The 13,950-nt window shown below is 41.8% G+C and overlaps 1 protein-coding gene across 1 annotated transcript in view; it reads right to left on the reverse strand.

Moving 5' to 3' along the window:
- Nucleotides 1–653: 653 nt before the first annotated feature.
- PSTPIP2 (proline-serine-threonine phosphatase interacting protein 2) overlaps nucleotides 654–13,950 on the reverse strand; it is a 67,838-nt gene continuing 54,541 nt past the window's right edge. Inside the window, exons 7-15 of the mRNA XM_041770055.1 lie at nucleotides 13,132–13,230; nucleotides 12,515–12,560; nucleotides 11,616–11,695; nucleotides 8,653–8,751; nucleotides 7,545–7,641; nucleotides 7,347–7,428; nucleotides 5,996–6,030; nucleotides 4,652–4,709; nucleotides 654–2,286 (exon numbers count right to left, since the gene is read on the reverse strand). Coding sequence (XP_041625989.1) covers nucleotides 4,660–4,709; nucleotides 5,996–6,030; nucleotides 7,347–7,428; nucleotides 7,545–7,641; nucleotides 8,653–8,751; nucleotides 11,616–11,695; nucleotides 12,515–12,560; nucleotides 13,132–13,230 — 588 coding nt within the window. The 3' untranslated portion in view covers nucleotides 654–2,286; nucleotides 4,652–4,659. The remainder of the gene's footprint in view (nucleotides 2,287–4,651; nucleotides 4,710–5,995; nucleotides 6,031–7,346; nucleotides 7,429–7,544; nucleotides 7,642–8,652; nucleotides 8,752–11,615; nucleotides 11,696–12,514; nucleotides 12,561–13,131; nucleotides 13,231–13,950) is intronic.

A 13,950-nucleotide genomic window follows, 5' to 3' on the forward strand; every position in this document is an offset into this window, starting at 1 on the left:
TGCCTTTGGCTCAGGTCGTGATCCTAGGGTCCTGGGATGGAGTTCCACATCAGGCTCCCTGCAGAGAGCCTGCTTCTCCCTCTGCCTGTGTATCTCTGCCTCTCTCTGTGTGTCTGTGTGTCTTGTGAATAAATAAACAAAATCGTAAAAAAAAAAAAAAGATACCTACAGTCTTCAGGGTAGCTCATATTCACTAAATTTAATGTGTATGTTTATTTGACTGGCTTCGTTCCCTTTACACTCCCATTTTCTTTCTCAGCTGGTTGTTTTCCCAGGCATGCTGTCTTCTAGCCACTAATTCTTTCATACTTACTACCCTGTGTCAAGTGTTGGGAATACAGCAGGAAAAACCGACAGAGAGGGACCTACTGTCATTAAGGTTACTATCTAGGAGGGAAGGCAGACTTTGAACAATTAATGAATGTCAAGAGTGAATCATGCAATATCATGGAAAATATGGGAGAGGAGAAGAACACAGCAGTGGGATCCAATCTAGCTCAAATGTGAAGACAGTGCCTCCCCAAGGAAATGACTTTGCCCTGATACCTGAAGGAAGGATTGGGAGAAGCGGTGTGTTACCTCCCCTACCAACCATCTGCACTTCACACAGCCTTTGAACAGAGGATGCAGTTAACACAAAAATGCAAAATGAATCCCAAATCACCAAGAACCTTTATTTTACTTCATATCAAACTGAAAAAGCAATAAAATAAAAATATTTTCAATTCATAAAACTTTGACATCAATTGCACTGACCAATAGAAAGAAAAGTGAAATCCCTGAGGAACTGCCAACAATAAATAAAACATTAAAAAATATAATGTTCTGAGTTCAAAGGAAAATTTCCTGAGTCTGCTCAATTTGGGGAAGTCAATGGCCCTTTGCAAACTTCAGTTTCTCAAAAGGATATTCATTTGATGCAAGTTTCCTGTCATGAGAAGAAGCTGCCACTTTGAGTAACACCTTACATTAAATAGGGGAAAATAATCAATCTTGTTTCAGTAAATTTATGCATAGTTCTGAAAAATCTATTGCACAGGCAAGAGAAGAAAACCTGTGCTCTTTCTGAAAACAGAACTTTACTACATACCAAATAAGTACCAGTGCTAATTTAATTTGGTATCAACTGCACTGTACTGTTTTCTCATGGTGTATGGATATTATGCAAAAGGGATGCAATCCCCCTGCTGTTTGTGGGCACCAAAAGAAAGACCTAAATACCCCTGAAAGGTGAAGATCGACACTTTAAAAAATTCCAGCATTTAGCAAGGGAAAAAGATTCTCTGTGAAGACCCAGGATTGAGGACTCCTGGCTTGGGAGCTTTAGACTTCACTTTAGGAACGGAGTCAAAATATCCTGTTGCACTGATTCTAGGATGTACCTTTTTTTTTTTTTTCACACTTTAGCAAATCAAATTCAAATAGGCTTGGCCATTAACTGTCACAAGTTAATGGTCCACTCCCCCACCTAACTCAGTGGTCTATAAAATAATGGCATGCTTTACAATCACTGGCTTCTTAGATTAAGTTAAATATGGTGTCCTATCCTTCAGTACACACAGTGAGTCATTTAAAAATAAATCTGACATTTAAGCCCTAGTAATTTTCCCAGTTGAAAAGACACTGGCAAAAACATTTGACATCTGAAATTTCAACATGAATACCAGAGCCACGGGAAAGATTGGTAAGAATGGTGATGTGGAATGAGCTTACACTCCAGTTTTGGTTCTGTCCCTAATCAGTTAGGAAATGGATTTCACACTTCTGAGTCTCATTTCCTCAACTGTAAGATGAGAACATATAATCAGATGGCCTCTAAGTCCCTCCAGCCAAAAAGGAAGGTGATTTAAAATTGTGTACCACTGAGAGAATGTGTGCTGTTGAGAACATTCTATAGCCACGCTACCCCCAAAGCCCAAGATGCTCCTATAGGTTGATGGTTCAGACCCCTCTGCAGCCACCTCCTTCCCCCAAGAAGAGTCAAGGCTCTTCCCAGAGACTTTCCCAGATCAAGGAGAGAACACAATTCATTCACAGCGCTGGTAGCTGACTGGAAAAGGATACTTTTTCAGTCTGGGGCAATGTGTAAACTTTTTTTTTTTTTAAATTTCAGAACTTGACTAACCTCAGTTGGTCTAAATGTCTACAATCAATATAAAATACCAACAAATTACAGCAAGGTTTAATTTCAAAGTTTCATGACTGACATAGCTTGGCTACAGATTCTACTGCTCTGAGTGCCTCCTCCCATGCCATAGAAGCACCAGCCGGAAAAAGGGTTGTTTTCTGAAAGAGAATAACAGAGAAATTTCATTTAAATGAATCATTCACATCAGCTCCTCACTCCCACCTTGGTATATTATTCACCAAGAATAAGTATGCTTGGCCAAAGAAAGCAAATGACAAAGAATATGTATTAAAAATGGAGGTGCCTGGGTGGTTTATTCGGTTAAGCATCTGCCTCTTGGTTTTGGCTCAGGTCATGATCTCATGGTCGTGAGATGGAGCCCCAGGTTGAGCTCCATGTTCAGGGGAGGGTCTCTTGGAGATTCTCTCCCCCTCCTTCCACAACTTTCCCCGCGCTCATGAGAGCACATGCTCACATGCTCTTTCTTAAACAAATTTTTTTAAGTCATGAAAAATGGATTATGATGACAACAATATTGCTTTCTGGTAAATAATACACATATTTATATTTTTTAGTACACAGAGTTATAATCTATCTTTACCTAAACATGTTAGAACTAAAAATAGTTACAGCAGCTAATACCAATGATGCCAAACAAATCATAAATTCCTACACCTTCCTATTTCATTTCCAAAGGCTCAAACTATTTTAAGTGTTGTGGTAAATTGCTTAGCTAAATTATTAACTAAGAAAGACTTCTTTCTGTAAAATTCTCTTCAATTCTGTCAATAACACATGTATACATTGAGTCTCTGTCTGTCGAACTGCCACACAGTAGTGAACCCGAGGAAGTGATACAGCTCATGTAGATATGTTGGCTCTACCATCTTGCATCCGAGCAACAGGTCCTTGAGCTCTGAGGAACTAGAGTTGCTGAGTCAAAGGTTACTATTAAACAACTAGAATACATGCTTTGTGCAAATAGGTGAGGGTATGAAAGGAAGAGGTTAAAAATGAAAAACAAAAACAAAAACAAAAAAAAAACAAACAACTTGGAGCTGCCAATGGCTGCCTGTAGCCATCATTTACATGGTGTTCCAGAGTGCAGGTTTCGCCTTAGAGTCCCAAGTCACTGATTCCCGTGTCCCTCTCTACCACTAATATGGGCCGTGCCTCTTTCCATGAGAAAAAGGGAACCTTATGAAATGAAGAAATGATGACCACTTGTAAAGACTCCAATTTGTCTGTAAGTCAGAAAGTCAGAGGCTGGGGTATTTTAGGTCTTCAATTTCCATTATCTCTCACAGCACAATTGTTTAGATGTTATATACGTGTATTAAACACCTTAAGGACTTATGTTTAAATATAAATACGTACTAGCTGGTTATTTCTATGTAGTCAAAACAACATGGCTCCCGTCCCATCTAGCTAATGGACTGTAAGTCATGAAGTACGGGTTTTCAGAGGACTGAAGACAAGTGATGTTTGATGTGCTCACTTCAAGAACTTCTCAGTACTATAGAATACTGAAGGAAAGCCATTATGAGGCACGATTAAAGCTTGCTTTGTTTCCTAAGTTATAGGAACACCACACCAGGAAGAGGAGGAGAGAGGCTGTTCCAGCTCCTGCATCCCACCCCTGCTCCTCTCACCCCCAGGAACATACTAAGATCAGGCATATGCAAGAGAATCAATTCTTCAAAAATGGTTTCTTATTAAAGAAGCAATAAGGTTTCATTGCAGACAAATTGGAAAACATAGGTAAAGCAAAAGAAAAACTATTACTTATTTGGGAATAAGTCCTTTCAAGTCTTTTCTTTGCTTCTATGTACATATATTGTCTGTCATATCTCAAGATATGCTCATTTGGGTTAAAAACACTTATACTTTGTAGAGTTTCATTTTGTACTATTTTGGCTTCAGAGGCGTTCCTTCCCATTTCTGAAGACTGAGATTGACTTGTAAGCACCTGAGAACCAAAGACAAAGCGTCACCTTTGCAGTGATGGCTGGCTCCAGAGTTCTGCTCTTGGAATCCCTGTAGTTTGATAGTTTGGAGCAGTTATAATCTGATATGAGATGACCCCTACGATGCCCTTATGTACTAAGTGAGTGTGATAGTATTTGCCTCATTTTCACTAACTTCATTTTACTTGATTCTTCCTCTTTTGGGAAGGGGGAGTACCTTCTTCACAAGTGAAGATCATGCGGGGTTTTGTTTGTAAACATCGCCTTAAGCATTAAGTGTGTTATAGCCACAAAAAAACTTAACAGGAGCAGAAAACAAGCTACAGAATAATTAATGAAGGGAGAATCTCCTCATTCAAATAGATATGCTGTGGGCTCCAGTCCCCTTGCAGTACAGGACCCAGAGAGGCCATCCTGCAGGACCCCATGCATCAGGGGGCCAGCCTAAGGTGAGGCCTTGCTGCTGCAGTAGTGTTTATAACAAAGCTTCAAAGACTCAAAAACACAATCACCAGTCTAAATGCAACTTGATTATGTGAAAATTAAAGGTTCTTACCATTGATGTTACTGATAGATCAGACTGTAATTATCAACCAAAGAATAATCAGGGTCATCTGCAACGGGCAGAACAGAGTAACATTAAGTTAATATCGTTTCATGATAAGATCTCAGCCCTTTTGAAATCAAAACATTCCACTTAAAGATTCCAGTGATTGCCCTTTTGTAAAAAGAAAATATCTGGCAACAAAATCTACAAATGGTAGTCATAACTACAAGCCAGAGGATGCTCTCCTACATTCTGGAAATCACTACTATGATGGCTTTGCCCTTAGTCATCCATGTACCAATGGCAGCACCTAGAGCAAAGTCATCTTCAATCACAGACATAAATAACTCCCACCTTATTAGGTGCTACTTGTTTTACAAAAATAAAATAACTTAAATCTTTATATTTTTCGAAGATATCATTTCAGGCCCGAAATTCCTCTTCAATCACTGAAGTTGTACTAAGCTACCATAAGCAGCATGAGTTGCCTCTTCCCTCAGTCCCTTGAACACAAGTAAGTATATCTTTCTTTCACTCAAATAATAGACATTTGTTGAGCACCTACTATGTGCTCACTACTGTGTTAGGTGCTCTGAGTGATATGGGAGAAGTGCCCACCCTCAAGGATCTTATAATTATCCAAGGAATAAAACTAACAAAAAAATGCTAAAATGTATCATTGTCCCACAGGTATCATGGGAGTTCTGAATGAAAAAGAGACCAGAGTGATTAGTGGAAGACCCAATTATGGTCAGTGTACAAATATATAATATCAGGTTATGTGTTTCTAGACATCTATGCCTTCTATCAGTCATGTTTCTGTGTAATCGAAAGGAAACTATACCTCCCTTGGCTGTTTTTCTGGTTCAAGTTGAAATAATCTCTTAAGTAAGACTTCCTTATAGTAAGTTTCTTTTGGTACTCCAAGAACTGAATTCTCTTTAATAAGCTGTAAAGTAGACCACTGATTACCAAAGTCCACTCTGTGGCAAACAGTATTATATTAAGATCCTGATACAGTGTCATTCTCAAGAGAATTTGATTCTATTTATTCTCCTCTTTCCCTTTATTTCAACATTCTAGCTACTTAAACTTAAAGAGAACATGATGGGGCACTTGGGTGGCTCAGTCAGTTAAGCATCTGATTTCAGCTTTGGTCATGATCTCAGAATCCTGGGATCCAATCCTGCACAGGGCTCTGTGCTCAGCAGGGTGTCTGCTTCTCCCTTTGCCCTTGCCCCCTAGTAGTTCTGTCTGTCTGTCTCTCTCTCTCCCTCAAATAAATAAAATCTTTTCAAAAAGAGAGAGACAGAACACAACATAAGCATTTCAAAAGGTCTTTCTTTGTCCTACCTGGTAAAGTTTTAGGAGCTGGGAGAGGTCCTCTCCTGTAAGAAACGAAAACCAAAGTCTTTCAGATGAGTGCTTGTTATTTTTTCCTAATTTTTAACTTGACACTCCAAGTGTACCACACTCTAATCAGATCTGGTTTTTGTTCTGGAGAGTCAAGGAGAGTTCAGATGAAGTGTGAGGCCCATACCACTGACCTTTGGGAATCCAGGCTGCTGACATTCTATTACGCTGACGAGCAGAATAAAGAGCAGTCAGGAAACATGGAGCCATGTCCCCACAACCCAGACCAAATCTCTGCTGTGAGTGGAATTTCCTGATCTCCTGGCACCTCAGTATCTCGACATGTAAAGATGGAAAATACAAGCTACTCCCACCTCACTGTGAGGATGAAATGAGCTAATTCACAGGAACTGTTCTGAACGGTGCCTGGCATCCTTAAATATTGATTGGGGCCGGGGGGTGGGGAGCAGCCCAGGTGGCTCAGCGGTTTAGCGCCACTTTTGGCCCAGGTCGTGATCCTGGAGACCCGGGATCCAGTCCCACGTCCGGTTCCCTGCATGGAGCCTGCTTCTCCCTCTGCCTGTGTCTCTGCCTCTCTCTCACTCTCTCTCTGTCTCTCATGAATAAATAAATAAATTCTTAAAAAAAAAATACTGATGGGGGTCATGCAATGCCCCCTCAAATACTCTCTTCTCTTTTTAAAAAAACTGGAGTGGAAATGAACAGCTTAGCCTTGAAATTGACTGCATGTGAAACAGAAGTTTCTCTTCTTTCGGGATCCTTTACAGCAGGGGCAGACAGCAAATGATTTAGGCTCTGCCGGCCACCAGGGCACCTCTATCAAAATTCTTGTCAACTCGAATGCCAAAGCAGCCATTGACAAAATGTAAATGAATGAGCATGGTCAGATTCCAATAAAACTTTATATGAACACTGACATCTGAATTTCGTGTAATTTTCACGTGTCACACAATAGTATCTTTTTCTCTTTTTTCAGCTATTTAAAAATACAAAATCTATTCTTTACGCTTGGGCCCTACTAAAAGAGGTTGGTCAGAGATGACTCACAGGGGCCAGAATCTGCTGATTCCTGCTTTCTATAAGCTAGAAAAAGGTATAGGATTTATACATGAGTAGCAATAATCACACTCAAGTATGATATAGTCATCCTTAAACTATGACTGGTAAACTACACTTCACATTTGTCCTAAAAATGCTACTTCCCCAATCTAGCAACCTCTAAGCAAATGCAGTGGTAGATGTGTTCCAATTCTAATACCTCTTAGAACGCTAATGATAACAACATTGATTTAAAGTATTTTTCTTCATGTGAAAGGCAACTGGTTATTACCTTGCTAAGTTAGGCCCTGGAGCTTTTCCCTGTGGAGCTGTATTCTTCTGGGGACAGTAGAAATTCTCATACATGATGGGTGCTAGGGGAATCAAGAAACAAAATATTAAGATGCTGAGGTCTTCCCTTCCTGACATGTGACACAAAAGACCAGTAGAAATGCTTACACAAACCCCCCAGCCCTGCCCCTCAATTCACCTGGTGGAGTCTGTCCAGTTTTTCGGTGACTCACAAAGTACGCAATGTCCTTTTCAATGCTGCACGCTTCCAAGCTCTTACGGACTTCTTCATACATCTAACAAAAAGAAGATAAATCAAGCTAGAGGTATATGTCGGTGATAATTGTAACAGAGCTTATTCAAACAGGTTTGATGAATGGCTGATTCTCCCAAATTTTGTTGTGAGAAGAAAAAGAGACATTCCCAAGTCTCCTTTTACATGACCCATATAAAGGGATTTCTCTGATGCTTATCTGCTATTAAAATTGTTTTAAAGGGATCCCTGGGTGGCGCAGCGGTTCGGCGCCTGCCTTTGGCCCAGGGCGCGATCCTGGAGACCCGGGATCGAGTCCCACATCGGGCTCCCGGTGCATGGAGCCTGCTTCTCCCTCTGCCTGTGTCTCTGCCTCTCTCTCTCTCTCTCTCTCTGTGACTATCATAAATAAATAATAATAATAATAAAATTTTAAATTGTTTTAAAGATGACAAGAAATGTATCTCTGTGGCAGTATAAATACCTCGCAGAGTTTTTTGTTTTTTTTTTTAATACTGATGGCCAAAGGAAATAGATACCAAGACCAATGCTACACACAAATGCAAAGACAATTAATTAATTTGGAAAAAAAAGTTCTAGGCAATTTGACAGGTTTTCTATGCGTTTAATTGTTCTTCTAAAGCAAATGTCCCATCTAAGTGAGGGTGGCTATTTCTTAACAAAGAGAACGCTTGTGGTCTGCTCAGCAGGGAGTCTGCTTCTCCCTCTCCCTCTGCCCCTCCCCCTGCTCCCACGTTCTCTCTCAATCTCTCTCTTGAATAAATAAGTAAAAAAAAATCTTAACAACAACAACAAAACCTGCATCTGAATCTCCATTCTCTGCTCTCCTGCTCTAACTCTGATTTCCTTAAAGAGAAAGTCATGGTGGCAAAGCAGACTAGGAGTCAGGCAGTCGGCATTTATTTGGGTCTATCAACTCATTTGGAAGCTTGGGCAAGTCACTGTACCTCTCTGGGCCTCAAATGAGGAGGGTGGACTAATATCTATGGTTCCTTCCACTCTAATGAATCCCCCATGGACACCTCTAACTTACATCATCGCTCCTGACGCATTGTTGTGACAGCTGATTCAGGTGTAACCACAATGCATTCCGAAAGAAGTTTATTCTTTCACATTCTTGAGCTTCAAAAATCTATGGAAACATAACCACATGTCCATTCACAGGCAGAGAAACAGCACATTTATCTAGACTGGCTATGACTTAAGAAACAGTATCAACCCTCATTATCTGTAAGCTTATTGCCCCCACCTGTGAGGAAACTCATCAACTCTTTTTTTTTTTTTCATCAACTCTTAATGCAAGCAAAGAATGCAAATGGTGTTCTCAATCCGGTATTAACACAAACAGGATTGGATATAGTTCTAAGGTAAGAGGTAATGACAAAACTAGATAGCAAGGTTCTAACCTGAATTACAGCTCACATTTCCAACTGCCTAACAGGCATCTCCACCGGGGCAGCTTCCTAGAGCCTCCAGTTCAAAACTTTGCCCTGCTCCATGCCTGAATTCAATCAGCAAGACAGTCACAATTGTTCAAGCTACTTCATGAGAACATGGGGGAACCCGCCCTTGCCTTCTATCTCTGTGTATTTTTGAAATTTTCTTTAATAAAAAGGTTTTCTTAAAAAAGTCAATCCCGGGGATCCCTGGATGACTCAGAGGTTTAGCGCCTCCCTTCAGCCCAGGGCGTGGTCCTGGAGTCCTGGGATGGAGTCCCACATCGGGCTCCCTGCATGGAGCCTGCTTCTCCCTCTGCCTGTGTCTCTGCCCCTCTCTCTCTCTCAGTCTGTGTCTCTCATGAATAAATAAACAAAATCTTTAAAAAAAAAAAAAAAGTCAATCCTCAAACAATAGGTTTTTGGATATAAGCAAATATCAACTTTTGGAAAATCAAATTATTCTATAAAGTGGATGTTATTCTGTTCAACAGTGGATATTATATATTAATGTATTTTTAATGTTGAATATAACACTATTACATTTCAAAACTTTTTATAATGTAAAGCTTCACACATACACAAGAGACAGTTTAATGAATGCCCATGTACCCATCCCTGACTTAAATGTTTATCAACTCACAAACAATTCCGTTTTATTATATGCTTACCAACTCATCTACTCCTCAGAGTATTTTGAAGCCAAATACATCATTTCACCTGCAAACCTTTTAGTATTTACATGTAGCATATATTTTAGAATTTATTTAGTACTTAGTATGCTTATATTAGTATATTTAGTATTTAGGTAGCATATAAATACTAAAATTTCTCATTATTTTTATTATAGAATATTACACATGACAGAATCATAGAGAGCAATGTAATGAATACCCACATATCAACCACCTAGCTCGGTCAACAATTTTGGCCATAGGTGCCTCAGTTCTGTTTGAACTGCTTATGTGCTTTCTCCAATGTCCACCACCTTCCCCACAAATAACCATTCTCTTAAACGTTATCATTCCCATGCAAGCTTTTATAATATGTATGTGTCCATAAAATGTATATGATATTGCTTTGGATTTTTAAAAATCTTTAAAAGGGGGCCTTGGGGTCCCCCGGGGGGGTTCAGTGGTTGAGTGTCCGCCTTCGGCTCAAGGTGTGATACCGCCTTCGGCTCAGGGTGTGATACCGCCTTCGGCTCAGGGTGTGATACGAGGGTTCTGGGATTGAGTCCCCATATCAAGTTCCCCTCAGGGAGCCTGCTTCTCCCTCTGCCTATGTCTCTGCCTCTCTGTGTCTCTCATGAATAAATAAGTAAAATCTTTAAAAGGGGAGGGGGGTCTTATTCTAGGCTTTTCCATGAGTGTGGAGTCAAGGAAGTAAAGCAGACAAGAGTGCTTTAGGAGGGGGACAGTGACCCACAGTACTAGACAGTAGATACAGGTCAAATAAGATCAGGAACTACAAAAGCCTGCTGCACCTCACATCATGGAGATCACTGGTTCCTCCAGTGAGCAGCAGTGAGTGGGGCGGGTGGGGGGTGGGGATCCCCAGACCCAGAAGGCTGGGAAAGGCAAAGGCAATGAGGATGTGAAGACAGCTCCTTTAAGAAGCCTGGCTGTGAAGAGAGGAGAGGGTAGCAGATGGGAATCAACAGCCCATACATTTTAAAACCAAGAATGAGCTGAGTTGTGCAGCAAATGACGATAGAAGTTCACAATAAAGGCAGCTGTGCTTGGGCATGAGGAAAAGACAGCTGGATGATGGCAGCTAGAGCTCAGGTCGTGGCATGGGCTCTTGACAGGGCAGGAGCAGCTAACAGGAGAAAAAGAGGGTGGGGGGTGGAGCTCAGCGATTCTCAAGCTTTAATCTGCATAAGAATCACCCGAGGATTTAGTAACACAGGGTTGGGCCCAATCCAACCTTCTCTGTTTAGTAGGGCTGCAGTTGGTCTGAGAATCTGCCTCTCTAACAAATTCCCAGGCGGTGCTGATGCTACAGGTCCTGGGACTTCACTTTGAGAAGTGTTGGTAAGAAAAAGTATAGAAGGCTGAAAGAAGCTTGAGGAAGATTCCAGATTACATCTCTATTTTCTCCAGGAAATTGTAAGCGAGGTCCTGTGCTGAAAATGAAGTGGGGGTGGGGAACTGGTGAAATGAAAGGTGTAAGGAGAGTAAAAACTTCTAAAGCCTGCTCACCTTCAGTCTGCATAGTCCTTATGGGAGAGCAAGGTCAGGTGAGGCTCTGGAAAGCTAATTACCTAACCCGCACTCCCACCCCACCCCACCCCCGCCTAGCTACTTCACTGCGCTATGGCGTGTTTGGGCTCACCAAACATCAGAGGAAGTCCTTGAGCAGAGTAGGACACAATGGTCAGGACTGGGAGGCAGCAGAAAGATGAGGTCTGGGGGGAAAACTTCAGTTCCTTCCATCCTCCACTGAAACTTCTCATTTCGAATTTGCCCTCAGGCAATTCTATGAGAACTGAGGTCTGCCAGAGTAGACACTCCAGATTCTCGAGGAAGACCCACCCCTCCCTCCCCAGCACCTGTACCTCACAGGCCTTGATGTGCTCACTCTGCCAGTCTTCACGGACCTTGTCCAGAGTGTTGATCTGCATCATGTACGTTTTGTCTGCAATGCAGGGGAGGGGCCTGGGTTCAGAAACCACACAGGACCAGGGCTCACACACCCACTGCCCGGTTAGCCCCAGATGGTGAATGACACTCCCCGGAATGGCAGTGAGCTCACAGGGCCCCACAGAGCTCTGAGCACTGACACTGGATCAAGCAAAAGGCAAGAAATAGTTCATAGAAGGAGAGAGAAGACTGGCAGGAACCTCAGCCAGGGTTCTCTTTGGCTAATTTGGCCTTGATTGCTTCTACGCCTTTCCATTTTCAGGAAAATGATCCAGCCAGAGGTGTGGAGAAGAGAACTATCAAGTTACTTTGGTTTTAGATTTAGAGACTTAAGTGACCATGGTCATGAGAGGCTTGTCTCCTGCAAGGTACTCTGGGATTAGAAGGCTTTGCAAACATTTGTTTTAGATTTCAGATTTCAGCCATGACAAGGCCTTACAACTTGGCTATTTCCTTCGTAGCAGAAAAGAGTCAGCAGGGCCGAAATGGGCTTTTTAGATAGATGTTCCCAATAAATCAGAGTGAGCACTTGATTATAAAGCTGCTGGCCCATGACCCCGCCATTACCACCACGATTCAATTACAAGTAAGGCCCACAACCTAAGGGGGGGTTCCCATTTGCTTCCTCTCACTTTCCCAGGTTCTAATATACCCTCTCCCCCTCACTCTCTCCCTTCTTCCCTCCTGATAATCTCTGTCACCCCACTGTCTGTGCACACATTACTGTGGGGTATATAAAACAACCTTCCTGGACAGATTCTGCAAATGTCAACCCCACAACAATCCTCCCCCATCCCTGGGAGCAGCCCCTCACCCGAGTCTTCTACTGCGGTCTTCGCAGTTGCCAGTTTCACAAAAAGCTGTGAGGACAAAGAAGGAGAGAGGAGAAACACTGAACCAGGCCTCCACAGGCAAACCAGACTTAAAAACAAAGACTGTGAAGACACCCCCGATGTAGCCCACGTCTTACCTGTGTTTCTCTCAGCAAATTGTTCAACTTCCCTTCTAATCTTATGGCCATTGGGCAATAGCCACCAAGCACCATGCCCTGTGTTTTCCTAAAGACATACCCCTGACCTCTTCTTGCTGACAATCTTCTATTCAGATTATGTAAAACTGATTATATACCCAAGCAGGAGGCGGCCTGGCTACAAAGAATACTTGCATTTTGAAGAAAGAAGAAAAAAACCAAAACCTCCTCCCCTACTTCTTATCACCCTTCTCCCTTACCCCTGGCCACACTTCTCCAGCTCTCCCCAAACCCCAAGATTGTGACAAGGGACTTTCTGGTTCAGAGGATCCTGGTAGCCTGGAGGAGAATATTGTCAGGACCTTAGGATGCAGCTCCATTTTAAATTAAGATTATTAACTCGGTTTTAGTTTCAAATACATAAATTTCAGATTGTTCAGGCTGTCGGCTCCCCCAGGTACCTTTTCTTGTTGCTTCACGTTTACCAGGTTGGCACTCCGGTGGACAGCCTGCTCTGCTTCATCTTTGTCTCGGCATTTCTGCTCATAGTTCTTCTTTGCCTTTGTTGTTATAAGCCAAAAGAGAACCAAAGCGGGTAAGTGGAATGCAACCCTGCAAAGCAGCTATGCCAGCCCACTAAGCCCAGCAAAGAACACGACACTCTGATTAACGCTGGGATCACCACCAGGTGGTGGGCACTCTGAGGGCAAATGCTCCTCCTTATCTCTTTTTGGGAGGTTCTCTGGCCCTTTTCCAAACTATGCATGTGGTGCCGACCTGATCAAGGAAGTAATAACTCCTATTTGGGCAATACAAAGTACATGAGATTTAAAAGATGACAGAAACAAAAGATGTGATTTGAAATAGGTACAATGAAAATACGTATGTAACTGTTAGATGTACAACCCAATATTTATATAATATAAGCCTCAAAACTTAGATGCAATCACTTGGCCATGGTAATTACAATGACACTTTGATATTCTAACGTGCCCACCATAGTAAGTGATGCCCTCTCCACTCTAGTGGAGAGGGCATCAATTCCATCAATTCTGACACTTAAGCACAGCAATGTTCCTTTTTGATTTAAAGAGTTCTGTTTTAGGTACTTTAAAAGTAGGCCATGGTCTAGCAGGGGCTAACATTACTACCATGAGAGTGAAAACAGTTCTCAAACTATAGTTAGTGAATCAGAGCATTTTCTGTTTCAACTATTGAAGCAAAGATTTAACTTGTTCAAGCGTAACAAAGCTGCCAATCAGCTAATAAATAAAAATGTT

This window comes from Vulpes lagopus, chromosome 1, assembly GCF_018345385.1.
Source record: "Vulpes lagopus strain Blue_001 chromosome 1, ASM1834538v1, whole genome shotgun sequence".
Taxonomy (NCBI): domain Eukaryota; kingdom Metazoa; phylum Chordata; class Mammalia; order Carnivora; family Canidae; genus Vulpes; species Vulpes lagopus.